At 40.9% G+C, this 27,097-nt stretch overlaps 2 protein-coding genes across 4 annotated transcripts in view; both read left to right on the top strand.

Moving 5' to 3' along the window:
• RAD54B (RAD54 homolog B) overlaps positions 1-27,097 on the top strand; it is a 67,797-nt gene that overhangs the window by 14,272 nt on the left and 26,428 nt on the right. The window lies entirely within an intron of this gene.
• FSBP (fibrinogen silencer binding protein) lies at positions 5,149-12,278 on the top strand. Its single transcript, XM_075085406.1, has 2 exons — positions 5,149-6,302; positions 10,770-12,278. The coding sequence occupies exons 1-2, from the start codon at positions 5,932-5,934 to the stop codon at positions 11,293-11,295; spliced, it is 897 nt and encodes a 298-aa protein (XP_074941507.1). The 5' UTR covers positions 5,149-5,931; the 3' UTR covers positions 11,296-12,278.

Raw genomic sequence — 27,097 nt, 5'->3', positions numbered from 1 at the left:
AAATCAAGTGAAATGAGAAAACTATTTGAAACACAAATGAGCTAAAAGTATTTCTAAAAAGTCTGGAGAGAATGTATTTAAGCACTGGAACTTCCAGGTGAAGTAGTCTTGCAACTTTTGGCTCAGAAAACTGTGTCATCTTCAGCCCTCTCCATAATGAATAATGTCTGCAACCCTTAGTTTTGGAGATCACCCATGAAACAACTGTCCCTATGAGAGACCTTTGGAGTTGAAAACTTTTCTCACCCACCCTTTGCTGCAGCAGGCTCTTAAGACAGGCAGATCGAATGACTTGGCACCATCTCACTGTCGTGTCAGTAAAGAGGACTATATGATGACCTAATGGAACTTTTGCAGCCCTTACTACCTATAGACACCCTCAAGTCATCTTAGGCAGCTGCCAAATTTGTTTGCAAAACTGAGCAACTGCCTCAATACTTGCCAAATGTTTCTGCTGCCAGTGTACCCCAGTGTATTCAGTGATGTGTAACTTAGCCCATTCTAGCTGCTGAATCTTTATAGTTTCTCATAAGCACAGGGGTATCAGGGTTTCACTTCAGCTTTGATTCAAATCTTGCAATCGTCCTCTTGTTCTTATGATTTTCAGGCTCCTAGGTGATTGCAAATGCTAAACCCAGGTCTCTGCAGAGCGAGTTTGCTTGCACATTATTAACAAGAACAGATGTCCTTCAGACTCATTCTGGGGCTACCAGTTTGTGGGCAGAGCACCTTCCTAGGTGCTCTGTTGATTTGGTATTTTTTGCACTAGAAGGTGCCAGTCTGAATCACTTAAGCCAGTGTCATTCCCTTCAACATTCAAGTTTGCTGTCTGATCCAAACTACATCTTTTAAGATATGTTCTTTCTTAAGGCATCCTTGTTCTTCCTTAAGGCATCCTTAATTATCTCAGATGTTTTTTATCTCTGAATTATGTACTATATAGTGATTTTTTTTTTTTAAAGTCTGTCATGGACAGATTCTTTTGAAGTTCTGCATGACTAAGGATCCTTCCTTTCTCTATCCAGGATGCTCCCCTGATTTAAGACACTCTCCTTTACAGGGTGTTCTGTCTCATAATGTGCCCAAATTTACATAGGCCACTTGATGCAGCTATTGGCCATGATACAAATTTGTCAGTTGTAAAATTTGGGCCCACTGAGCTTTTTCAGCAGTTCATAGTCATTTGGCTACTTTAATCCCTGACTGCATTATAGCTGTGATTCATTCATCTCTTGATAGCTCTCCAGGATGCACTATTTGTATAATTTTTTTGGTGTTAATTCTAGACTATTCAATGGCAAAAACCTGAACTTACCTCTTACCCGTAGCTTTGAGTCTTATTTCCCAACTGCTGAAGTTCTGCAACCTTAGCAAGGGGCTGTTGCTTGTTTTTTTGAATAATCATGCTAATTTTTCTTTCCCTAGAAAAATACTCTCATCTGCTCTCACAGCTCCCATTTTTCAACTTTTAAATATGAAGATTTCGTGCACCTGAAAAGTGGGTTTTTAAATATTAACATTTAAATTGGGAAGCATTTGGGTTTTTTTAAAGCAAAGAATCGAACAAATTAAAATAAATGCTGAATCCAAGACCTTTTTCTTTTCAGAATTCTGAGTAGATTAGTGAATTCCACCTAGAAAATATGAAGGAAAAATGAGCTGTACCTTGTGCATAGGATTAAAACAGGAGGTATAGAAGGCAGTGATGTGGTGGGTGCATGTATGACTATTTTCTTCAGCAGCGACCAGAATTTCCTCCCCACTACCTATGGTTTGCTGTCGCCTCAATTATGCTAATACAAGGTTTTGTAGGGTGCATTGCAAACCATATTCCTGAAGTGATCTTTTTCAGTATTTCTTTTGTGTGAGTTATTTGTCCTGTGGCATACTGCATCAGGGAACTGCATCAGGGCGGTTAAAACTAACTCAGCTCAGAAAAAAAATTATTAATTTGCAGGCAAATCAGTTCTCTGATCTGACTTGCTGAAAAGATTTGTGAGTACTCATATCAGCTCAGTGAAGGGGCAGGAACATGACAGGGTTGGGGGGGAGGCAGAAATTCCTGTTTTGGCAATGTTCTATATGTATGTTGATTTAAACCAATTATTAAACTTCGTGCTTGGCAAAAAAACCCACACCCCCCCAAAAAAAACCCCCACCAACCAACAAAACAACCCAACAAAAAAAATATTGATTAGTCTGTAGCTGGATCATCTCCCTGAACTGGCTGTGCACTGAGTTGCATAAGTGCTAGTGTTGGTGGAAGGTGTAGGATGAAGTGTGGACTGCGGCAATGTTTTTCCTTGTAATTGTATTGGAACTACACCTGTTGTTTTAGCTCAAAGAAGTCTATATGTAGCATTAATAGCCAGGCTTCTCACCTTCTGTGATTTCTCATCCAAGTACTGATATGACCTTAGGCTGATGAGCAGAGCTATTTTAAAAAGGAAAAAAAAAATTTTAAATAAAGGGAAAATCTTGGTTGGCAGCCAGCTTCATTTTTACAAGGGTTATTTTACACTCCTGCAGAACAATATGTAATTCAGACTGATTCCTTCAGGCACTTGCTCAAAAGAAATCTTTGTAGCGGTATTTTGCTATAATTGCATTAGTGTGGAAACTTGGTCTCTCTAGCAACACCCAGCAGTAAGGTGATGAAGTAATACAAGTTTAAATAGGTGTACCTTAGGAGTTGCTGCATCTGGTAGCCCAGTATGGAGGACACTGCTTGCAGCTCCTTGTGGCAGGCCTGGCCTGCAGTGAGGCTGAGGATGTATTCCCAAGAGGAAAACACGCATGTGAACACACTAATACACGTAGATATATATATGGCCAGCCATATGGAAAACACAGCACTTACGCAAACATAAGCAGCATCGATGGCCTCATCCTTTCCCTTCGCTGGCTGGGATGAAAGCCTGTTTGTGGAAAATACATATGTATACAATACGGATCCCTTCAGCAAGTGTCCTGAGACTCTTATACTGCCCAGTAGCTGGTCCCTGGATCCCCTGGTCTCCCAGTTACCTCACAAACCTGCACTGGGTCTCTCTGGCAGCTGGTCCAGGTTTATGATCTTACCAGTAGCCAGTCCCCAGGTGCCCTGGTCCCTCCAGTAGCCAAATCTCAGACCTTTTGGCCTCTCCAGCATCTGGCCCAGGCTCATGGTCACTCCAGTTCTTGGCTCCCAGGCCTTTTATCCAACTTGCTGACTAGTCTGGCTTGGTGTTTGCCAGCAATCACATGCTGCTATAGGTATGCAGGCAGTATGTGTGGGCTCCCAAGCACCTGGGTCTCTGGGACCCGTGGTACAACTCCAGGTGCTAGCATGCACGCATCTGTGCAGTCATGCACGCATCCATGCAGTCATTCGCGCTGAGTAGAGATTCCCCTCACCCAGGAAAGTAGTTACAAGTGTAGTCTAACAAGATAGGACAAGCTGCAGTGATCAGGTGCAGGACATGGCTGGACAACTGTACTGAGCAGCCACCTGTTCACATGCATGTGGCACCTTTTATCCCTTTTCCCCCCGGTATTCTCCTATGCTTGTTCTGTCCCAAACAGAGACAGAGCAATCTCTCCCTTTTCCTGCCTTTGGTTCTTCCTCTAAATATCCTGTACTATGCCTTCTGCAATCCCAAAATACTCTTGCTGGCATCTCATACCCTATGAGTCCCATACCCCAGTGGGCAGTAACCCCCCTCCCGCAGTCTGCAAGGTGATCTAGAGTGAGCCTCTCTCGTGGCTGCCTCACCCCGTCCCACTGGGCTGCTCGTGTTTCTGACAGCCCTGGGAGCAGCCGGGCTGAGGGCTCAGTTTCTTTCATTTGGGTTATTGGGGTTCCCCTGCCTGACACTGTTCGTCTGTGCTCTTGGTGGGGAGAAGCCTTCAGTCACACAACCTAACACTGACTTCTTTCTTTTTGTCACTGAAAAGTCAAGAGACTGGGCTCTGCACAACTGCTTCAACATCAGAGGGTACAACGTAGGGCTGCCTGTGACTTGACTCTGATACTGTCAGCAGCCTAAACTATCTGAGGCATGTTCTTTTTTTATATTTATTTTTTGACAGTTACTAAAGAACAACCAAGTGCTTCAATTACATAAAAAAAAATAATAAAAAGATAGCCACCAGCTTTCTACTCAATGTTAGTGAAGAGCAAGGCGTGGGGAAGTAGAGAAGGATTAGGTGTTTAAAAGTGAAGGTTTTCATACAGTGCTTCTAACCGCACAAGTATTTTGTTTCTGCACTTCTAGTGTAATGGCCTTCAGATTATAAAATGCTTCATTTAATTTTGCCTTGAAAGCAATTCCGGCAAAGTGGACTGGCCGCGATTCTGTTAGGTGGTGCGGACGAGCCGAGTCTCAGAAATGGTTCCAAATGTACTTGTTATTCTAGATGCTAATTGATTTTTAGCAGTTAAAAGTCTCCCTTTGTTTAGTTGGAATTTGTTTTGAATACAGGTTGTGTCTGCTTTGCGTGTTTTCCCCCCAGAGCAAACAAGTTTATACCTAGATCTTTATAGCCTTAAGATATTTCAAACTATAATTAGACTTCTTTCACCCCCCTTCCAGGCTCCCTTCTTTTCAAGGCTGAACATGTTAAGCTTGAAGCTGTTGCCACTATCTCAAATGGTGTTTGTTTCCACCCTCCGGACTCTTTCAGTCACGCGCCTCATTTTTCAAACTTAGGTTTTGCTTTCTGTATTTGAGAGTACCTTTCCTTTCTCCAATTCATTGAATTAGCGTAGACCGCAGAAATTTAGAGCCTTGCGTGCGTTTTTATGTGAAGACTCAGTTTAAGGCGCTATGTTTTTGACCAAACATTAGAATTGCACGCACATAGGCTGTACATCTTGTTAATAAAAATCAGATTTTTATCCTGAAAGGACGCCTGGAAGTATTATTGTAAAAGTAGGTTGTTTCCTGGTGGATATTGTGAAAACCCCCAGCATCCACACGCTATAATGTGCTCCGTAAATCTGTCACGACTGACCGTAGCCCTCATTGCGGGCAGCCCGGGCCCTGGCTCCCGCCGTTACCCCCTCCCGGCGGCCCAAGGGCGACGGCCCAGGCGCCGAAGGCAGGCGTGCTGTCGCAGGGCACGGCTGCGGGCCCAAGTTCTAACAATAAAAAGCCGATTCCTCCCGGGCTCGCCGGCGTGTTCCCGGCGGCTGGGCCGCCGCGGGAAGCGGCCTCTTTAAGAAGCCCCCGTGTAGGTAGCGGGAGCAGGCTGCCAAGTGTAGGAGAAGCTCAGCTTTACTGCGAAGCCCGCGCCTGAGTGTAACCTAACCGGCTGGAGGCTCCGCCGCCCCTGATTGACAGCAGGACCAGCATTATGCAAATGGCGCAGGCGAGCGCGGCGGCGGCTGCCGGGGGCTCTGTGCGGGAGCCGGCTCCGGCTCCGTGAGGGGAGCGCTCCGCGCCCGCCGCCTGCGCCTCCCGCTCCCTCTAACGCTCAGCGCGTTGCACAAAGCAATTGTTGCTTTTTTGGGGGACGTCGTTACACGTAGAATCATCTCGAGCGCGGTTTCAGTTTGAGATACGTGTGAGAGAGCTAGGGAGATGTGTCAGAGCTTGTTACTCAAGCTAAATTAGGTAATTTTTAGCTGGGTAACGTGCTAATCTTTAAACCTTTGTGTTCTTAAATCCTGCGTGTGTTTGGTCTCTTCATACAAAAGTGTATTTTGCTTGTTTCTTCTCGTCTTCTTCAGTCTGAAGCCTTATGTAGGTCAGGCTTGGCTTAAGCAGATTTCCTGAACCTGCGTCAGCTTAAGCTGAAGGAATTTTAATAAACCCTCCCTTGTAGGCGTGGGCCTAAATGAGACTAGCCTAGTTAAGCCTGATCTTTTTCTGTTTGTGAAAAAGAGCTGAGCAGAGCTAGGGACTGCATGGTGGCTTCAGAAACGGCTTCCTTAATTCAAAGATAACAATGGTTGGGAAGGCCAGATCTTCTAATTTTACCTTATCTGAAAAGCTTGATTTGCTAAAACTCGTGAAGCCGTACGTTAAAATTCTCGAGGAACATACCAATAAGCATTCTGTAATAGTGGAAAAAAACAAATGCTGGGATATCATAGCTGATAACTACAATGCCATCGGAGTAGATCGCCCTCCTCGTACTGCACAGGGCCTGCGCACGCTGTACAAGAGGCTCAAAGAATATGCCAAACAGGAGCTGTTGCAGCAAAAGGAGACTCACTCAGATTGTAAAAGCAGCATTTCCGAGCCAACCAAGAAAGTTGTGGAGATGATTCCACAGATTTCCAATGTGTGTTTAAGGGACAGGAGCGGTGTTCAAAGGTGAGACGATTCTTTTTATTTTTGTTACTGAATGAAAATTATGGCGCCTCCTATCTACTCTGTAACGCTTTGCTTGTGTTCAGGCTCCGAAAGGAAGTGTTAATCAGAGAAAAGCCCCAACTGGGGAACAATGACAAAATAATACTGCTTTTGTTTTATGGGAAGCTTTATGGTGACTTAGCACTGCATTCATTTTTTCAGGTCTTGTTCAAAGCCTGTTTCAGAGTCTTTGTCATACTCTGGAAAGTGAGGGTTAAGAGAGAATCAAAGAGAAATAGTAGCTCCAACCTCTACCCCTCCCCTACCTTTTAATAGGCAGATTATTCAAGCACTGGCAAAGTGATGGCTATTCTCCTCCATTTAAGGTAATACTGCAGTCATTTTGCAACATATGGCACTATTACCAGTTTATAAAAGATTTTAAATAAAGTTAGTTCACAGAGCTAAGAAACCTTACCCACACACCTTTTTTTCTGTAATTTACTCTGATGTTTGCATGTTATGTTTTAACCAATCCTAATCCTTTTAAAAAAAAATTGACTTCCCAGACCACAGTGCCTTTGTGAGTGCAAACGTTTTTTTAAATTATACTTTTCTTGTATTGATGGTGGTTCCCTGAAACTGCAGCAAAGCTAACTGCAGTCTAAACTCCAAGCAGTTCTGTATCATACATTCGGTAGTTTAAATACAGAGGAAAACTGAGAGGTACAGCACTAGGAGTTTTCTTTTTTTGTAGGTTTTTTTTTTTTAACTGCTCAGTAAAGTGAGACACACTGTCTAGATTTGAGCCAGACATAATACAGGCAGGCAGCATGCAGGCTTTCTCCCACAGCTGGCTAATGCCCCTCATATCTGACTTGCAACACTCTGCTGGTTCTGTATTGGTCCTTGAGGGATCAAAAAATGCCTGGGTCAGGTTTTGGTTCCTCCAGATACAAAAACTAAGCCAGGGAGGAGGGGAAAAAAGGTCAAATAACTCCCCAGCAACCTTGAGAAAGCTCTGATTTTTGTTATTTTCCCAAGCAGATTAATGGGAATCTAACTTTCCGTATTTTAATCAGATATACTGATAGTCACTGCAGCAGCGTAACACTCTAAGAAATGCTGGCATGCGCGCACACGCTGGATTGGATTCACAGTGCCACTGGTTGAACTGAATGGTAACAATTGTCTAAATCCCAACATGCCAGATGCTCTAAAAATATGCTGTTGTGGGTCCTTTGCGTAAAGAAGTCTGAAGCAACTGGGCTGCACTGCTGCTCCTGGTGAATGCCCCTGGAGGAACTGTTCCAAAGAATTCTCTGGAACAAAACAAGGCTTTTAATTGCACTAATAAAGGTTGCAGTGTCTTGACTACCAACTTTTGTAAGGAAGGAAAAAAAAAAATAGTGTGAGAACTTTGGTTTGTAGATCGGCTTATAAAAAGCACTGACGCTTTTTGTGAATGATTAGGAGCTAATGATCTCCATAGTTTGTCTCCTATAATTTAAACATTTTTTTGCAGTCCCTTATGGCTCTGGGAACATTGACTTGATTACTGCTTACCCAAAATGGTTGTTCCTAGGAACAGCCAATACGCTGTGTGCTAAAGGATAAGAATATAACTTAAACGATTTTTTTTTTTTCCTGCTGAAATACATCATTATTTTATAGTTCTGATTTTAACTCTGAGTTGCATTTTACCCTAATTTTCAAAACCCTGTGTTGGGTTTTAACTCACCGGGATATGGCTTAGGTTTTGTAGGACGGAAATACAACTTATAATGAATCCAAATTCTTAATCGTACCTTTGAGCAATTTCTAGCTCACTTAGATTTAAACGAAACCTGGTGAATCATGGGTGCCTGCAGGGTTATAAACACCACCCCCCAGTTGTGGTAACTGTTGTTTGTCTTTCAGTCAAGTTGTCAGAAACAACATCAGTAACCACCATACAGGCGGCTCTTTTGTTTTCAACTCCTTCTTTCTCACTTTGCTCTCTAATTGTTTTCCTCTTAAGAGACTGACTCTAAAAAAAAAAAAAGCCTCATCAGAGTTACCTGAAGATTTGGTAATTTTCTAGTTCTGTGTGGATTACACTTTAAGAGATGGATTTCTCACTGTTTGGAGGCTCTAGCCTATGTTAGACTGAATCTTACCTATCTTTCTTCTCTTTAACCTCTCTCACTTTCTCTTTCTGCGCTCTCTCTGTTTCCTTTTGTCAGAATGACCTGCTTCTCCTGCTGGTTGTTTCCACTTTTCTCAGGCTAGAAGCTGGCCAGGAGCCAGCAAATAAGAAGGAGGGAAGCTGTATTAGAAGCTGTGGTTGTGAAGAGGGGGAAGCCCAGAATTACAGTCAGCACTGGGGAAAACAAGTGAAAATTTGTGTGCAGGGTAATACTTCCAATGCTCAATGACCGGAGTAAAAGGAATGGGAGAAAGAGGTATATAGGAAAAGGTGAAGCTTTGTGGCATGAGGAGGAGGCTGTAAGGTGATATAATTGATGCTCTATGGGCAGCTCAGGTAGCAGTCGATAGAATTAAGATTATTGTGGCATTTTCTTCAGGGAATAAATGGAAGGTCTGTTTTCAGTACCTGCTTCAGACGGTCCTGTTCTCTTCTCTTTTTTTCTTTTTCTTTTTTTCTTTTTTCTTTTTCTTTTTCTTTTTCTTTTTCTTTTTCTTTTTCTTTTTCTTTTTCTTTTTCTTTTTCTTTTTCTTTTTCTTTTTCTTTTTCTTTTTCTTTTTCTTTTTCTTTTTCTTTTTCTTTTTCTTTTTCTTTTTCTTTTTCTTTTTCTTTTTCTTTTTCTTTTTCTTTTTCTTTTTCTTTTTCTTTTTCTCCGACCCTGTTGAACATTTTTATAATTGAGTATTGAGAAGCTTTCATGCATTTATTCTACAAATTGCACTTTCACGTTGATGGACGGCAGACTAGATCACGGTCCTTTGGAAATTGCAGCCATGATTGCTTTTTTCTTTTAAATCAAGAGTTTTGAAGACCATGGGAGATGCAGAAGAGATGATCATGCCACCTTTTGATTAAGGAGTTAGTGCATTTACGTGAGAAGTAGGACGTACAAATTAAATTTCTCCTTTGCTTCTGGGAATCTGAACCCACATGTGCTGCTAACCAGGACAGTGTTTTAATAATCAGATAGTGTTTCTCAATTTGTGGATTGTAGGGCTCACAAGGAGTTTAAAATATGTAAACAAACCACCTCTCACACCCCTCCCCGCCCCCCCCCCCCAATTGAATAGACAGCAACTCCAGTTCTTGAGGGTTGTGCAGCATCCATGAATGTTACATTAATCATGGATCCACTCGCTGCCTGTAGCTGCTAGCGGCAGCTCGGTTCTTCAAGGCTTGAGGAACGTCTCAGCTGCAACTGCCAGTTACAAGCTCTCTTTTAGACAGTCATGGCCATGATGATGCACTGTTTTCGGTATCGGTACCAGGTTACTATATTCCTGTCCCGATATTACACTATATTGGCCTTCTTAGTCATGCTGAAAGTATTCTTCGTAGATCTGTACTATAAAATAGATGAAGCAGCTGATCTGGCTTTAAAAACATAACCTGAATAAAGGAGTGATGTGCAGAAGTGTAGGGTTTCAAACACAGCTGATGGTAGAGAAGTAGGCAGGAACAGCTTGAGCCATTATTATCATCAAAGCCAATGTAATGTCAGATCATTATTTGAGGTGCTGCTGACTCAGGGGTTTACACAAAGACAGATGAGTCAAGTGGGTGTTGTACTTCTGAAAACAAATGCATAGAACTATACGTTGTTCTTAATGGAAACATTTCTGTGTGTTCTCGTGAAGCTTCAGAAGAATCTTGAGATCATCAATTCAAAGAGGAGGAGCAAGGATTAGCTTGATTCCCTAATCTACTGGCAGGGTCATCATTTGGGTTCTGGTTTCTTCTCACAAGGCTCTTTGTGTAGTTTTATTAAGTGATTGTTTTACATTAAAAAAAAGAAAAAAACCCAAACGAAAGACAAACAAAAAAAAACACCCCCAAACAAATACTTGGATGCATGAATCAGAAACAGGGAACACATAACAGAAGGAGATGAGTAAGTTTGGGAGATGGAAATGTTTCTGCCACAGTCTGCTCAATCTAAATTTAAGCCCTTTTAAAATCACGTTATATTTTACATACACTCTTTCCTCTGTCACTTGCTGCTGCTTTGTTTTTATTCCCATTTGTCACTAATAGCCCCTCTTGCTTCTTCAGTGTCAGAAGGAGGGCCTACTGGGGTAGTTCTTTGTTGGCTATACTGCCTTTATAATGATAGAACCTGAGCAAGACAGGGCTGTATATGTGTGGTGGAAAGAAGGAGGGGTAGAGGTGATGTTCATGTAAGGAACTAGGCTCCCAAGCATAGATAGCAGAGTAGTATTTCAAATGAAGCTTTGGTTAGAGCTAAACCTTTTAAAAATAGTTTTTAATGGATTATTTAAATATGATTTTGTGTGTTCTAGTGCTAGTATCAATAAAGAAACAATTGCTGGTACCAGTTCACCACAGGCAATGTTGGATCACCATCCCGCGACAGTCATGATGGAGTTGCAATCGGAAGACGATGTCAAACCTCCTCCTTCTTTGATTATAGACTCACAGCAAAATGAGAACTTAGAACAAGAAGAAGAACACCAGCTGGTGCATATTATGGAAAGGTCTCCTTCAACATCAGTGTCTTCAGTTGATATGAGAGTGATGATGTCTCCCTCTCCTGTACCAAGAAGAGATGAGTTTTTTAGGCTTGAGGTTGGAGAACGCTTTAGACCAATGTGTGGGTATGACCCACAGATGTTACAAATGCTGAAAGAAGAGCATCAAATAATACTAGAAAATCAAAGAAAAATTGGTCTTTATGTCCAAGAAAAAAGGGATGGTTTGAAAAGAAAGCAGCAACTGGAAGAAGAACTGTTGCGAACAAAAATCAAAGTAGAGAAGCTGAAGGCAATACGACTACGCCGTGATCTGCCAGAATACAGCAGTATCTAAATATTTTACTACTTCTGTCATATTCTTTGAAATACTTAATAAAAAATGCTTTTGCCCTAGCAAAATTGTTCCTTATGTTAATATGGATGGATCAAAATCTGGGCTTAAGAGATGAAAGCATATTTTCCATGTTGTTGTTGATGTACCTTAGAAAAATACCTGTATGGATTTGGGTGCGCCAGCTCTTCTGGTCTGAAGAATAATCAAATCCTGTGTATTTAAGTGTTTAGGCTGATAAAAATCCAAACTTTTAAAATATTTCCACTCATCTCTATTAGAGTTGTGATGAGCTAATGGCTCAGCTTTTTAAAAATTTTGATCGTATGCATTATTTTTTCAAATAATTGCCTATCCTTTGATGTCCTATTGAAGTTACATGTTAATAAATACATAGAAAAAGGAGGAATAAGAGGCTATGTTTAAATGTCTTATTCTTTTCAAGTTGGTAAATCTTATGACAGTGGTGAGATTTTGCTGATATATCAGGTTGGAAGACACAATTACTGAATTGTTATATTTTTTTAATGTTCAGTAGACAGTTGAATAAATGTACACCTTTTAAAAGGTTAATACTTTTTATTGTTTCCAGTGGAAGAGTGTTTCCATAGGATGTTATAAAAATAGAGACAATGAATGCAACACTTGGTTTTTAAAACTGCATGCATGTGTAATTTGTGTGTACAGTTACCATGATCATATATTCAGTTATAGTAATTATACTGGTGATCAACCACAAAAATGTCTCTAATTTCCTCATTTGCATGCATAATTACTACAGTGCATGTGCAACCAAGGCAGTTGCAGGTGCCTTTGATCAGTATCACTATGACTATAAGCTACCAAAATGAAATAGTTTCTGTATGTAAGTAACATGTGACTTGAAATCAACAGAAGATTCTTTGTTATTCTGGGTACCTTTTATAAATGCTGCTGTTCTGGTCTTTCAATTAGTTTCAAATAAAATGCCCAAAATGAAAAAGAAATTGATTCTTCTGTCTGTCCTCGTAGCAGCTGTTTCCTCTGCAGTTACGATCAACGTTCATAACTGGAAGAAAAATACATGGAAAGCACAAGCCCCAGATGATTTTTGAAAGCAGCCCTGAGGAGGAGGACTTGGGGCGTTGGCTGATGCGAAGCTCACCATGAGTCAGCAATGTGCACTCACAGCCCAGGTGGCCAGCTGTATCCTGGGCTGCATCAAAAGCAGCATGGCCAGCAGGTCGAGGGCGGTGATTCTCACCCTGTACTCCACTCTTGTGAGACCCCACCTGGAGTACTGCATCCAGCCCTGTGACTCCCGGCGTAAGAAGGACGTGGACCTGTTGGAGTGAGTCCAGAGGAGGGCCGTGAAGATTATCCGAGGGCTGGAGCACCTCTCCTGTGAAGACAGGCTGAGAGAATTGGGGTTGTTCAGCGTGGAGAAGAGAAAGTTCTGGGGAGACCTTACAGCAGCCTTCCAGTACCTGAAGGGGGCCTACAAGAAAGCTGGAGAGGGACTTTTTACAAGTGCCTATAGAGCTAGGATGAAGGGTAATGGCCTTAACCTGAAAGTGGGTAGGTTTACGGAAAAAATTTTGCACTATGAGGGTGGTGAGGCACTGGAACAGGTTGCCCAAAGAAATTGGGGGTGCCTCATCCCTGGAAGTGTTCCAAGATCAAGCTGGATGGGGCTTTGAGCAACCTGGTCTAGTGGAAGGTGTCCCTGCCCATGGCAGGGGGGTTGGAACTAGATGGTCTTTAAGGTCTCTTCCAACCCAAACCAGTATATGATTCATTTCTTCGTAATTCTTAGTCTCCTGCCTGTTATGAATGGATCCACAACTGCCTTAGACCTCTGGCTCCTTATTCCCTGCAACAATACTTTCTCCTTCCTCTAACCTTTAGCACAAGAAAAGGAAATGAAGCACAGCATCAAGGACAAGGAGAGAACACAGGAGGTGTAATTCCTCCTGTTCCTCCCTTCTCAGAGGGCCCCAACAACAGAAGGAACAAAAGCAATACAAAGGAGAATATTTCTTCCTGCAGCTGCTTGTAACTGTCGCTCCTGTCACCACTGTTTTCCCAAATTTGCTTCTTTCTCCATTTCTGCAGAACCTCAGCGTGCGAGCATGGGTCATTGATCTGTGTCAGTAGGCTCTGAATGAGGTAAGCCTCACACCTCCTTGTCGGTCTTCTGAGTGAATCAGGTTGCCTTTGTAGCCACAGGGATAAATGCTTATTAAAAACTGAAAGCTGGAAGCATGTAGGTTTAACTGAGGGACTAGTGCAGCTTTAAAAGAATTGTAGTTAAAATTTTATGATAGTGATATGAGAGAAATCTTGACTGTTGGTGCCCAGGATAACTTTAACAGGTTACAAGCAGAAAGGGTAGAGGAAGCAAGTCTTCTGTTCACAAACTGAGCGAAAATACAGACAGTGAAAACAGATGTTGTCAGTATGGAGTTCCCCAATATTTTTCCTCGTCCAGTTGTTTTCTAGAGAAGAGAGCACTGTAAGCATTTGTTCTGTTGAGTATTTTTGTGTGTGTGCTGAAAATGATGATGCCTGAATAAGTGGCCTCTGTCGCTGTACAGTCCTTGGCTTTATGCTGCATTTTTCAGTTCAAGGACGTCAATCTGTTTTTGTATAGCTGGGAGCACTTCAATGAGATACGCACTTCCCTGAATTTACAAAAGTCAAAATATTGGCCTTAATAAATAAATAAATAAGGATTTTACTTGTTCTACGTTGCCATCTGAAACGCTGCTTCTCAGAAAAGAGACACAGCACTAAATTCTCTGCGCTCATCTTAATTTGGAAATGCCTCGTTATCCTTTCAGTTGAAAATCAGAATTCTGGTTTCCAGTGGGAAGGAATTAATTTCTGTTTGTTGTTTCCATCTTTACATATTATGCAAATGAACATGTTTTTAATAGTTCAGAAAATAATTCCCATACAGCTCATCATCTTGCAGTGGTTTTGAATTATAGCTACTCTTATGTTGGCCACCAAAATGCTCTAGAGACTTTAGAATATTTTCTGTTGAATTCTCCATTCTCCTTGAGCTAGATGAAGAGGTGATCTCCAGGTTTTCTATTGGTATGGTATTTTTATTTTGAGGACTAGAATCAGAGGAATTTCCAGTCTTTGAAAGCTTGCAGTCCTTTCTGAACTGAAGGACAAAGTAGATGCAAAAACAGGACTCCAGGTAGAGCGAAATCTCCCTTCTGTTCTTGGTATTGGAAGGGGAAGGATGCAAATAAGTAAAATAATAAAATCCACTGGCCTGGTCAGAGCTGTCTCCCTATAATCAGCATTTTCCTGTGTTAGGCTGTTATGTCTTTGTCTCATTTCTTACTGGAAGGCCTTTCATTCTTATCTGGAGGCAGCACCTCTAGTTCAGAGATCTCTCATGCTTCTCGTTTCCTTTGTTCTTGCTTGTGTTTCTTTTGGTTTTTGGGGGAGCTGGCGGTGGGGGGAGAAATCTCTTGAGTCCCTGTGGAGCTTGCTTGTTTCTATACCAGTGACATGACATTTATCTCCTTTCACTACAGAAATGTTTCCTCCTTCATGACACTATATTGCTCTGTCAGTGCAATATGGTGCTGACTATATGTTATACCTCTCCATGCTGGTGGATCTGCATTTCTTTCTCACCCCACATCTGCTTTACAGTATCAGGTTATCTCTCCGAGTCAGGCTTCTCACTTCTCGGTGCCTGTTCCTGGTTTTTTAATATGTATTCCTAATGTGGGTACATGCAACACAGCTGCGGCTAGTCCTTCTGGACCTTAAAGTTCTGTGAATTTTTCCTGTTCCAGCAAATGGTATTTTGTTAGCATGTGTGAAAGGGGTGGTAGGAAGCCTTTCCCTTCTTCATCCCTGTTCTTACCCTCTTACTCCCTTCACTACATCTGGCAGTGCCATTCCCTGTCTGCATGTTTATAATGTACGTAGTACAAGCAGAGTAATTTTAGGCAAGGACAAATTTCTACCATATGTTCATGTCCTTCTACTAAGATAACTGAAAATAAACAGGCTTCAGGAGTAATTTAATTCCCAACATCTAATGGACTTATGTTTAGAATTAGAGTAAAAAAAACCTGTAACTGTGATAACTTTGTAATAATTGTGATAGCATCTTGTGTAACTTCATCTATCTGAGTAATTGTCTAATGATCAGTCTGTAATTTTGTCGGCTGCTCCCTAATTATCTTGCTTTTTTTGACCCTCCCTGCTTCCCGCTGTAAGCTTTCGACTCCTGTGGAATCGTCTCGGTTGATGTGCTTGCCTTAGATCAGAATTCTGACCAGGTAAAAATGGCAGGAGGGAGGTGTACTCCGAGACCAGGAGAGATTACTTACAGCTAATCTTGCTTGTCATACTCCTGTTTTCTAACATCCTCCGCTCACTAGCCCCAATTCCTTTATTTCATTTATATTTTTACACATTTTCTGGCTTGAGATTTTTTTGCATAGACTAAAGCTTGCATATGATCATCTTTGGGCAGACTTTGTGTCCACTGGATTTCCAATAGGCAAAGCTATTAAGTTGCTTATAATTATGAGACAGTTGTTTCTAAGTGGGAGAAGCAAATGGGGAATTGCGGTACCCAGGCTGGCTGGCTGAGCTGTCTTTTAAAATTTCTTGTATCTTATTTTAAAGTGCTTTAGGATGGCTCTATTTGAATTTTAACTTTGGTAAAATCATGAAAAGGTTAGTCATGAAGATGATAAAGTGTTGTTTTCCTCTCATGTTGATTACTTTCCTATTTTGCACATGAAAATAAAGAGAAGCCTTTAAAAAGAATGCCTTTTAGCATTCTTCAAGGTTTTAAAATACATGAAATGTAGTTTATCAGTGTGTATTCCTAACAAGTCATGCTTTTATTCTGTTTTTAAATATCCATGTCTTAAATAATTTGAAAGATCTCATTGTGTAAGTCTTAGAATAAAAAAAAAAAGGCGTGCTGTTTACGGTAGTTAAAATAATAGTCTGTTAGCTGGGTGTGTAACACATGACTAAATTTCAGTCATTCTGTGACTATATTTCTGTGTTTTATCTACTAAAAATGAAAGCGTTCACCTTGATGTCAGCCAAGTTGCCTGGGTAGTGATGGTTGCTCTTAAATGGCATTCAGTTAGTCTGGGCAAAATTTCCTCCATAGGAAAGATAAAATTTCCTGAAGTTTCACTGAAAACTAGCTAACAAAATTAATCTCTGTGAATTCCTCCTTGTAAAACCTACAGTTGCTCAGTGCTAAAGTAGTTGAAAACATTGCTTGTGATTTGTGTGTAAGAGGGGGTGGATAAAGGTCAGAGAACGCAGGGGAAGTTCAGCCCTCTGTAGTCATTGCCATTCCCCACTGCCCCTGCCTTTCTTCCATGCTTTGGGATTTCACAGTATTTTGTCCTAGAAGAAGAATAGAAGAATAATAGAATAATAGAAGAATATAATTTTCACTGAATACTTAATCAGCAGTTACTCCACATGATTTGTGACTTCTATTTGCTGTTTAGCTAAACTGCAGACTTGAAAAATCCTACTTAATTCTTTGTATTTTATGTATGCAAGTAGAATTAAAAAAAAGTAATTGTTTCCTGGCCATTTCCTGTTGGCTCTCAGTTTTCATCTGTAGTTAGCATAATCCCAATAATTAGCAAAATTTAACATAAATGTCAGCTAAATAATAATTCCGGTGGATTATGGTGTCCTGCCATACTCAGTTGATGTCAGGACTCAGTTTTGATTAAGGCTCAGTCATTTCGTTTACAGTATTCTGTGTGTCGCCATTTGCTTAGTTGGTATGCTTTCCTATGATCCGTGTCTATATTGCTAATGCTTTCTCAAAAATGTCTGCTTTTAAAGCTCAGAATTTTCTGGATGCCTGAAATAAGGAAATCAATAAGTTACCTTTTTTTTTTTTTTTTACTTTAACAGTGAAACAATAGGACAAAATATTTATGTAGTTTGGGGATGGGAAGGAGGGGCTTTGGGCTGCCCGTGGTTAGTTACTACCTTATTTGTTTCCTCTATTGTATCAGATAAAACCTTTTGCAGTAGTCTGGAGTCGTATCTATTTTTAATCACTGAACGTGTCATGTGAAAGAAAATAATTTATCATAACTCTGCAGCACTCTGCAGGTAAATTTTACTTAGCCCGCTTGTCGATACTGTTAAGAATACCATTCTGTGAACTCGAGAAATGTTTGTGTGGCATGTACCAGAAATACAGAAGTAAAATTGGGTATGTATAACATTACAATTATTGTGGATACATCCTCTGTCATACTATGGCATTCACTTAGGGGTGCACATGTAAGCCAAACCCCATTATTTTTCTTATCAACTCTGCAAGTTTCACCCAGGTGATGTTTGCATTGTTTTGCATTGTAAGGAACCTTTGGCAGTAGGTTGTACATCACAATGGACTTCCAGGTGACATTGGTAGCACCAACTATCAGTTTGGCCGAGCCACTTTATGCTGGGTTGCTGCCTCTCAGGCTGTAATGTGTGTATTCTAGATATGTATTTGTGTTTGTTTATGTCTTTTTGAAGTAGCTCAGCTTTTTTCCGTTTACCAGGTCGAGGGGAGAATATGCTGGTTTAGATGTACTGAATTTTTGTGATCTTCCCTTTGTAGTGTTCTAGTTTCTCTGTGCTTTTGAAAAAGCATTTGAAATTTGACGCCAAGCTGGTCTTTGGCCATTAAAACCTCACTCAAATTTGTCTAATTGATAAGGTGTTGGTGAACACAGACGTTGTAATTTTCAGTACAAGTTTGCTATACTTCAGATACAGTCCCTAACTGAATCCTAGGAGAGTCTGTCCAACCTGGGCGAATTGCACTGTTGAGAGGAGAAGAGTGATTTCTCAGCTATGAACACCTTGAATGAAAGCAAGAAAATGTGTCCCCAGTTTTGACACTAGTAGGCCAGACAGCCTCAATGAGGAAGCCACTTTGTTTAGATCCAGAGAGGGTGAGAGATGACAGCAAAGATCTTGAGCACAACTGCCCTTCTTTCAGGACGGTAAGGATTTCAAAGCTCTTGGATTATACAGCTGGATAGGTAATGGCCCAGCTGTTCTGCGAAAAGTTCAAGACTAGCAATAGCCTGGAAGATATGGCTGCTAGCTCTGTGATTCAGAGTACTGCATAGCGTGTGCATGGGTGAGGGCTGAATTAAGCTTGCTTAGGGAATTTAGCCATTGTTGGTATAATTATTTCTGCTGTACAAAATTTGTTCCTTTCTGAAGAGGTTTTGTTATATAGCTGTCTCAGCTGATTTGCGGTAGTTGAGTTTTGAAAACATACGATTCCTAAGTCAACTTCCAAGACAGTACTAAAGGTGTTTTTCAACAGTCCAGAAGTTAAATATGTTTTGAGAATTTCACATACTTTAGCTCTGAAGATACAGTGGGCATCTGTAAAGATTGTTTTCAGCTGAAATATAGCAGAGATAAATTTGATCTTTTTTAAAATCTCATCCTTCTCTGGTGAGTATGCACATGTACATACGTAGGTACACACACACACACATACCCAATGAGATATGCATGCAGTAAGTTGGTAAGAAGAGCTGCGTGTGCTGCAGAGGCTTTCAAGTGACGTCAAAGCAGTCCCTTGGGAATAGCAAGTGGACCCAGTCTACAGATGGAAAGCTGCCACATCTCCATTTTTGCTAGCATTTCCTTATATAAGTGGTCAGCTCAGGAGCAAAAATAGGCAGGGTTGATACAAAGTAGACTCTGTTAAAAGTATCCTGAATTTATGGCTCCCTGCATGGAATAATCTTATTAATTTGCATTGGAATTTCTGTGCCATTTAAGTTGTATTAAATTTTCTTGCATCCAGAACCAGCAAAGACAGCACAGTAAGCATCGCTTACCTCCACAAGGATGCATTTCTCCTCTTCCATTCTCCCTCATCTTCCCTGTTCCAGTTTTGCTTTCCTAGTAAGAATTACAACTGGAGTTCTAGGTTATTGTGCTTAAGCCATAAATATTCTTTTTCTGCTTGGACTGCTGAATGGATTACATTTATGTACATCAAAATTATGTAACTTGATTTGGAAACATTACTCTTTCCCTTTCCAAATATTTCATCAGCCACTCTGCAAGTAATCATGGCTGCGTAACACATGAAAATTCTCAAAAAAATGACTCATCCTTTGTGTGCCTCTTTCCAGGGTAATGTCATAAATTTTAAACAGTCCTGTTTAAATAATTTAGGACAGGGATATATTGTGTTTCTTACTTATGACAGTGGGCATAAGTTTTATTGATTATTTTTATTTTAAGGACTCTTTATTATAATCTGGGGAAATCAAAGACAGCCATTAGCAAACACAAACAGTACATTAAAAATGCTTTTCCTTCTGATATGTGCTAAAACAGATGTTAATACGAAGGACACGTAATCTTAATAAATCCCTTTCTGCCTGCTTGCTTTTTGTTGCAGATCTAAAAGTCTTTGCATTTTAGGAACAGAGATTTTGTACAGCACAGAAGTATAGTTTTATTTTTAATAAAAACCAGTAGAAGTAATAGCAAATGCTTAAGAGAATGCCAAACTATATATTTTCAGAGTACCACGTATAGATTTAGCTGTGTACTTTCCATTAACATTTAAACACAAAAGGATGCATACATCTCTGCAAGCTGCTTCAAAAACTGTCTGCTTCTTGAGATGGCTACAATCAGTCTGTGACTGTGTAATAGTCTAACAACTATTTCTTAGTAATTTGGATTTTTTTGTGATTTAAATATTTGGAATTTTCCTGCTTATATCCCATTTAGACTAGCACTTTTTGCAATAACATTCAGAATTTACAGAACCCAAGTATAGATATTGCTTTCTGACATGTCTTTTGCATTTTTTTTTAAGTAGAAGAGCCTTTGCTTGACAAACAAAACAACTTTCGGTGTGGATGGCAACATTAAGAAGTCTAGTAAACAGTAAGCTTGGATGGCATTTGACTGGTTCCAATGTTTTACTGAGCTGATCTGGCTCAATGCACTGAATGATGCCTGCAGCCTTTCAGAATTCTCAATGATGCTGCTTTTTCCTTTGATAATAGGACTTGCACATCTATTTCTGTGGGCTTGACAGAAGCTTTCAGCTTAGTTCATTAAATTTTTACAGTGAAAGCTGGAGTCAGTTGGATTTTTAGACAGTTGAGAGGTTTAGGAAGAATAGTTTTCTACCATGGAGCTATAATTTTGAAAGTATATGCTCTCCATCTTCCCTTCTCTGCAGTTGATACCCTTAGGAGGTAAATGTATTGTTAAACGGTGATGAGAGGATTATTCCTACTTGTTCAAATTAAGCACATCTGCCATCTCTATTATTGTATATAGAAGGTTCCTGTTGGAAAAGAAAATCAAGGTTACAAACTCAAGTATCCAAAAACTTGCAAATATGTACAACCTGATTCCAGCCTTGTGATGCTGTTGGGTATAGTCATTAATTACATGATTATAGATTATATTTTAGTAGGCTTCCTTGGCAATTTGAGTTCATAGAATGGACTGAGTCCACTTAGTGAGCCACTATTCAGTATTTTCTTTCCACCTCTTTGTTCAGTTAGAGACTTAGGCCTGGTTTTCAGCACACTGTTCAAACTATTTTGAATTAATGAGCTAATGTTTTTTTTTTCTCTGGTGCCCATCATGATAGTATCTGAGTGCTTCATAGATGTAATTACATTTCACAACATCCTTGTGAGATAAGAGGCTGGTATAATCTCTTTCTAGGAGATAATGCAGGAGTTGAGGCACAGAGAATAAAAACAAAAAGCCCTGTTATTGGAGGTGCAGACTGAATCAGCTAGGACTGCGTTATCCCAGTGCTTTAGTATACTGTACAGTTAATCTTTTCAAACCACAACTTCCATTTGCACTCGTGAGTGTTCACTATTACTACAAATGGGAGCGAATCACAAGTCAGGTGCTCAGACAAATGTTTACTGCAGAAAAGTTGTGGTTAAATGGCTTTCCTTACGCCCCAGAGGAACTCCAGAAGACATGCAAATAAAATCCAGTTCTCTAAGGCACTGTTCAGCTTATCTAACCACCAGAGGGGACTTTCTGTCCTTGCAGTCTTGGCCTCCTTCATCACACACCTTTTGCAGTTTGCATCAAAGCAGCTGAGGGACCGCGTAGGCAGCAGCAGCCTCTTTTCTCCTGCTGCTCCTGAGCGGTTTGGTTCTCTGCACTGAATGATCAGGAGGTCCTGCGGCAATGTAGTGCAGCATGTTTTCTGTAAAGACTTTATCATTAATGCATACGCACAATGGGGCAGATCAAGTCGCTGGAACAAGCGTACTTTTGACATCTCCAAACTTTGCTCGACTTCACAGCCTTAAAACTATTCACTTAGTGGAAGCTGGGATTTGGGGGATGGGGTAGGGGTGTGACGTAGTTTTGTACCATGGGGTTGTAGATGTTAATCTTTTGGCTTTTAGAGCAAATTAACATTTCTGAACAGATTATTCCATATAATTTGATGTTTTCATCTGTGTAAGACAGGCAAGGTTGAAACTCTTATCTTTACCCTTTGGGATAATAAAGTGAATGACTGCATTAGGAGGTCGCTGAAGTTGGTGTAGACCATTAATATAGTGGTATGCAGCGTTCTGACCAGTGAGTCTTGTACACGTTTGCCAACAGCAAAGAAACTGAAAGACTGAAAATTTTTCAGGTTGATGAGCAGAAAGTACCAGAGGGACTTGGGGGGGAAAACGATACAATGATCCAAGCTTTAGCTTCTGCTTTGCCTTCACTGACTTGTCCACTAGAAAATATTTGCCCAGTTCTGGGTGTCCCCCCCCAGTCCTAAACTCAGAATTAATTTGGGTTTGTCTTGCAGGGGATGATCAGTCAAATGGATACAGTTCAAAAAGTTAATTGCCTCCATCTCTTATGTTGCACCTAAATCTCCCCTTGCTCTCCTCCCCCAGCCCTATCCATGTGGAGAGAAGCTGCTGAATCCTGTTCTGTAAAATTATAGTTGTTTTATGTTGTCTACCTTGGTAGTCTTAAAATTCAAATTAGGGAAAAAAAGTTAAACTAGAAGGGTGGGGGAAGAGGAGTGGGTCCTGTTTACAAGGAGGTTGGGTTGCTCTGAGTGCCCTTCTGGGCTCACCACTTGACATCGTTTATGTTGCAGTGCCATGTTGCCCTTAGCTGATTTCTTCCACTGTCACTCCTTACTTTATTTTTCCTGTCACCGTCTAATCAGCTCCTGTTCTCATTTCTTCCACTCAGGTCTTCCCTTGATGGCTTCCAGCCGTATGTTTTTTAGCGAATCTTGAATTTTGAGGGACAGAGATGAGGGGCAGTAAGTTTTCTTGCCCCAGTTCCTGCTCAGAAAATCCCAACTCTCTCTACGCTGCTTGACTCTTATACTGGACTCCAGTCCCAGTCTGCCCTGGTTATTTTCCCCATCCCTCCTAAAATAATCTGTTGCCTTCCTACTCTTCTTACTCCCTGCTTTGTTTCTAGCCTTTCCCTGGCGTGCTGTGATTCCAGCTCTGGCTTACGGTCTTTTACCCCATTGTCAGTTTTCTACCAGTTTAACATCAGACTTCCTTTCTAGCGGTAGTCTTTCTTTTCAGGCTTATTCTCCTAAATTGCTCTTCCTTGTAGCTGGTCCTTGTCCCCTCTGCCATCTTTCCCTGGTTGGTGTCAGGAGTGGAGATGATGTCTCCAAAGGAGAGGGACCAGGAGAAATTCCCTACTGGCCTGCTTGGAAGAGACTCAGCTTTGGTCTGAGCAATGAGAGCTGTGACTACAGAGAAAGCTATTCTCAGCCTCAGTTAGAGCATGTCCAGTGTGTAATCCTCAGGAAATTAAGCTGCAGAGAATGTGAAAACTCCCTTTATTTCCAAGAGCTTTTAGCTTTCAGGAATGGAAAAAGTTTTACCCCAGCCAAAAGAAAAAAGAAGCACTATCTTCTCTCCATATTTTTGATTCTCCAGAGTACTGAGTTATTAGAGCCTCTACAAGGAATAATAGTTTATTGTGATGGAAACTGTATTAATCTGTGATTTTTTGTTCTCATAAAGAGTGATTTTTCATTCACTGAAAGTTTTTATGGACATTATGTATGTATGTGAATACGTGTGCTTAAACCGAGACAGCTTGCATGGAAGACGTCCTATGGATTTGTGAAGGCCTGACAAGTAAACTAAGATCTACTAATGGAGATCCCCATAGCAGTGCATGTTCAGCAATCTAGAGGCTAGTTTGGTTGGCGCTTCAGATGAAAGATATGCATATATGACTCTGGCAATCAAAAAAAATTTGGATCATTTGCATTTTTGTTTAAAAATAATTTTGGATGTAAAACGTGTTTTTCAAAGAAAATATTCCTGCTTGAAGTATCAGTCTTTAGGGGAGTTTTTAACGGTGCTGATATGTGTGAGATTAATTACATATACATTTTGTGTTTGAAAGAGTAGTACAAAGCACTGGGTTGTAATCAATTGACTCTGAGATGTAATCCCAGCTGCCATTGATTCCTCTGGTTTTAAGGCAAATCAGCTCAACTCTTGCTGGTTGTGCTCCTCATAAAAGTCTCAGAAGTGCTGTGAGAAGAGTTATTACATATTTTTCCATCTTCAAGGGACACTAATATGCATTTACATGATAGCTTAATATTAAGTTTATCATTGGACTGAAATTGGTTTGCAAATGATGGATGATGCTATCTCTGTTTCATATTTCTTTAAATATTCCTGGGATATCTTAGGAGTGTTTAACATACAGATCTTCATATGGAACAAGACATTTAACTACTACATAAACATCAGTTCTCTAAATATTATAAGTTAATTTGATTAAGGAACTTTTTGATTACTTCCTCTGCTTAGAAGATGAAGATGACGCTGGCTCTGTGGAGCAGATCGATGGCACAGGTGCAGAGTGGCTGCAGAGGCTGCAGCAAAGCGCTGCCATTGAGTTTCATAGAATCATACAGTGTCCTGAGTTGGAAGGGACCTGCAAGGATCATTGAGTCCAACTCCTGTCCCTGCACAGGACAACCCCAAATTCACACCATGTGTCTGAGGGTGTTGTCCAAGTGCTGCTTTAATATCGTCAGGCTTGGTGCCATGACTGTCTCCCTGGGGAGCCTGTTCCAGTGCTCCACCACCCTCTGGGTGAAGAACCTTTTCCTAATACCCAATCTAAACCTCTCCCAGCACATCTCCCTGCCATTCCCTCGTTCCTGGCGTTGGTCACCAGAAAGAAGAGATCAGCACCTGCCCCTCCTCCTCCCCTTGTGAGGAAGCTGCAGACCGCGATGAGGTCTGCCCTCAGCCTCCTCTTCTCCAGGCTGAACAAACCAAGTGACTTTAGCCACTCCTCATATGGCTTCTCCTCTAAACCGCTCACCAACTTCATGGCCCTTCTCTGGACACTCTCTAGTAGCTTTATATCCTTAATGTACTGTGGCGCCCAAAACTGTACACGGCACTCAAAGTCAGGCTGCACCAGCGCAGAGCAGAGCGGGACAATCCCCTCCCTCGGCCGGCTGCCATGCAGTGCTTGATGCACCCCAGGGCACAGCTGGCCCTCTTGGCTCATAATTGTGCTTATTGCTAGGGCAATAAACACAATTATGAGTTGTAATAATAAACTGGTAAATAGTCAATGCACAGAGCAAAGTTTTGTTACAAACTTTGCACTTAACATGTTACAAGTTAGCAGGTGTTTCTTACTTTCTTTACCTTAATCATATCCATCTTGTCAGTTGCTCCCTGTGATTTTTTGCTCTGCCTCCTTCTCTTTTTTAATTATTCCTGAGCACTATAGAGCACAACTTGACTCAAAGTTGTCTTCTTTAAACTGTAGTTTTTGCATTGTGACAGTGCGTTTTATTTAGAAGATTCAGAGCAGTTGAGGAAAAACTCCCCATTGTTCCATACACACTTACAACATGGAAGTTCAGGTATGGATGTGTTGAGTAACTTGACAGGTCGCGTGGTTTCAAAATCACCCCAACCTAGCAGCGGCTGCCACAAAAAAAGGGGCAGACTGCCAGCCTCCTTGTTCCAAACCGCCCATAGCCCTTCCCTGTATTGACTGTAGTTGCTGATGGGGTTCATTGAGCTGGCTTGCCTGCAGCTGGTGGGTGAGAAGCAGAGGGGGAGAGAGAAGGAAAGGTGAGCTCATGGGTTTTGGCAGCAGCCTGCAGTTTGATGGGGTTAAGCCATCCATTAAACCACACCTCAGGCCGAGGTGTCTAATGCCCTGCTCACTGGAGCATGCTGTGCTCCTTATGGTAATGCATACTTACCATGCGACAAGCTACAGTGTGTAGTCTACTGAAAATGCACGTTTGAGTTACCTTTTGTAGTCTTTCGTAATTCAGCTGCTTTCTTGGTGTGTTGGGAGTAACCTAATGCACTTAATCAATGCATTTTCTCTAGAATCTGCTCATCAGAAACTGGTTAAACTAGTTTGCCATTGGAACGCTCCCCGTCCCCTCTCCTGGATCCTCTCCCGCTTTCTGTAAATCATCACCTTCCTGAGGCTGCTGAAACTTTTCCTCACATCAAGTGAGGAATATTCGTGTATATTTTGAGACTTAAGCCTTTGCTTTCTCAGCCAGAGAGAGGGAAAGCTTTTTGATTTGTGGAAGTTTTTCAAAGCCTTATTAGCCATGTCTTTAAAGTTCCCAAGCCCTTCATTCTGGGAGGAGAGACATGCCACTTGCTGGAGTTTCTTCATGGTTAAGAAAACTGCACTCTCAGGCTGGGTGGTTTGCTCTTTGGGAGAGAAATGAGTGGGCACGATTTCCTGATCTTTCTCATACTGTGGTGTACACATAGTTCCTGTTACTTATTATTTTCAGTCCAAACTGATTAACAGCAGAGCTCAGAATTTACAGTTGCGGTTTATCTTCCAGGGTCTCAGCATACCCAGCTCTATTTAAGATACTGTCTACGGTCAGTGAGCAGCAAGGGTTTTACTGTTGAAACCGTTGCTCTCTGTACCCCTGTATCAAACACTGAACTTAGGCCCTGTGCGTAACATACCAGTCTCATTTCAATTCCTGAAAAGTTCCTGACACTGTATTTATTGAATTTGGATATTCTGCTATTGCACTGGAATAAATCTTTGAAGTTAAATAGGTGTGATGCTGAATACAAACAAAAATGATAAGATAAAAAGAAGGTTGAATGCAAGTACCTAACCAGGATTGTTAGTGAACAGGGTTAGGTTTTCTTTTCAAGGGAAATCTATGGAAGATAATTTTGAGAGGATGTAATTACTTTTACATGAACATGTTTAATTTTAAAAAAAAGAAGAGTACCTTAACACTTTCATCTGAAACTATACTGTAGTTTTACGTAAAAGGAGTATGTAGCATAGAAACAAATTATTATTGGATATTTTTATAAAGAGAAATGATGAAAATTCAGATGACAAATTAAGGAAAGACACCTGAGCGTTGCAGAAGCTGTTATTTTTCAGTTTTCCCATAGGAACGTGGTAGTATTGTGTTGAATATTCGTGCCCAGTTTGCTTCTCACTGGGGCCAGGTTGCTTTGGAAATAATTTTCGGCAAAAGTCACTGTTACAAAATGCTAGCAGTTTCCAGCTCTATTTCTAAATTATTGGTTTTCTTATTATTTTAAATGCAGTAGGGATAAAAAGAGTTTGAAGAATTGTTATTGACCTGAAAGATAATCTACTGGTGATTCAGATAACACAATGCAGGACTCAAAAGAGCAATGACCATAAAACAGATCTCAGGGGTCACCAAACTCATGTGGGAGGTCACAAGAGGAGACAAGGAGGTGGTCATTTGTTT

The sequence above is a fragment of the Phalacrocorax aristotelis genome, chromosome 2 (genome assembly GCF_949628215.1).
Source record: "Phalacrocorax aristotelis chromosome 2, bGulAri2.1, whole genome shotgun sequence".
In the NCBI taxonomy this organism is placed as follows: Eukaryota; Metazoa; Chordata; class Aves; order Suliformes; family Phalacrocoracidae; genus Phalacrocorax; species Phalacrocorax aristotelis.
This window is presented reverse-complemented; position numbering and strand designations above follow the sequence as displayed.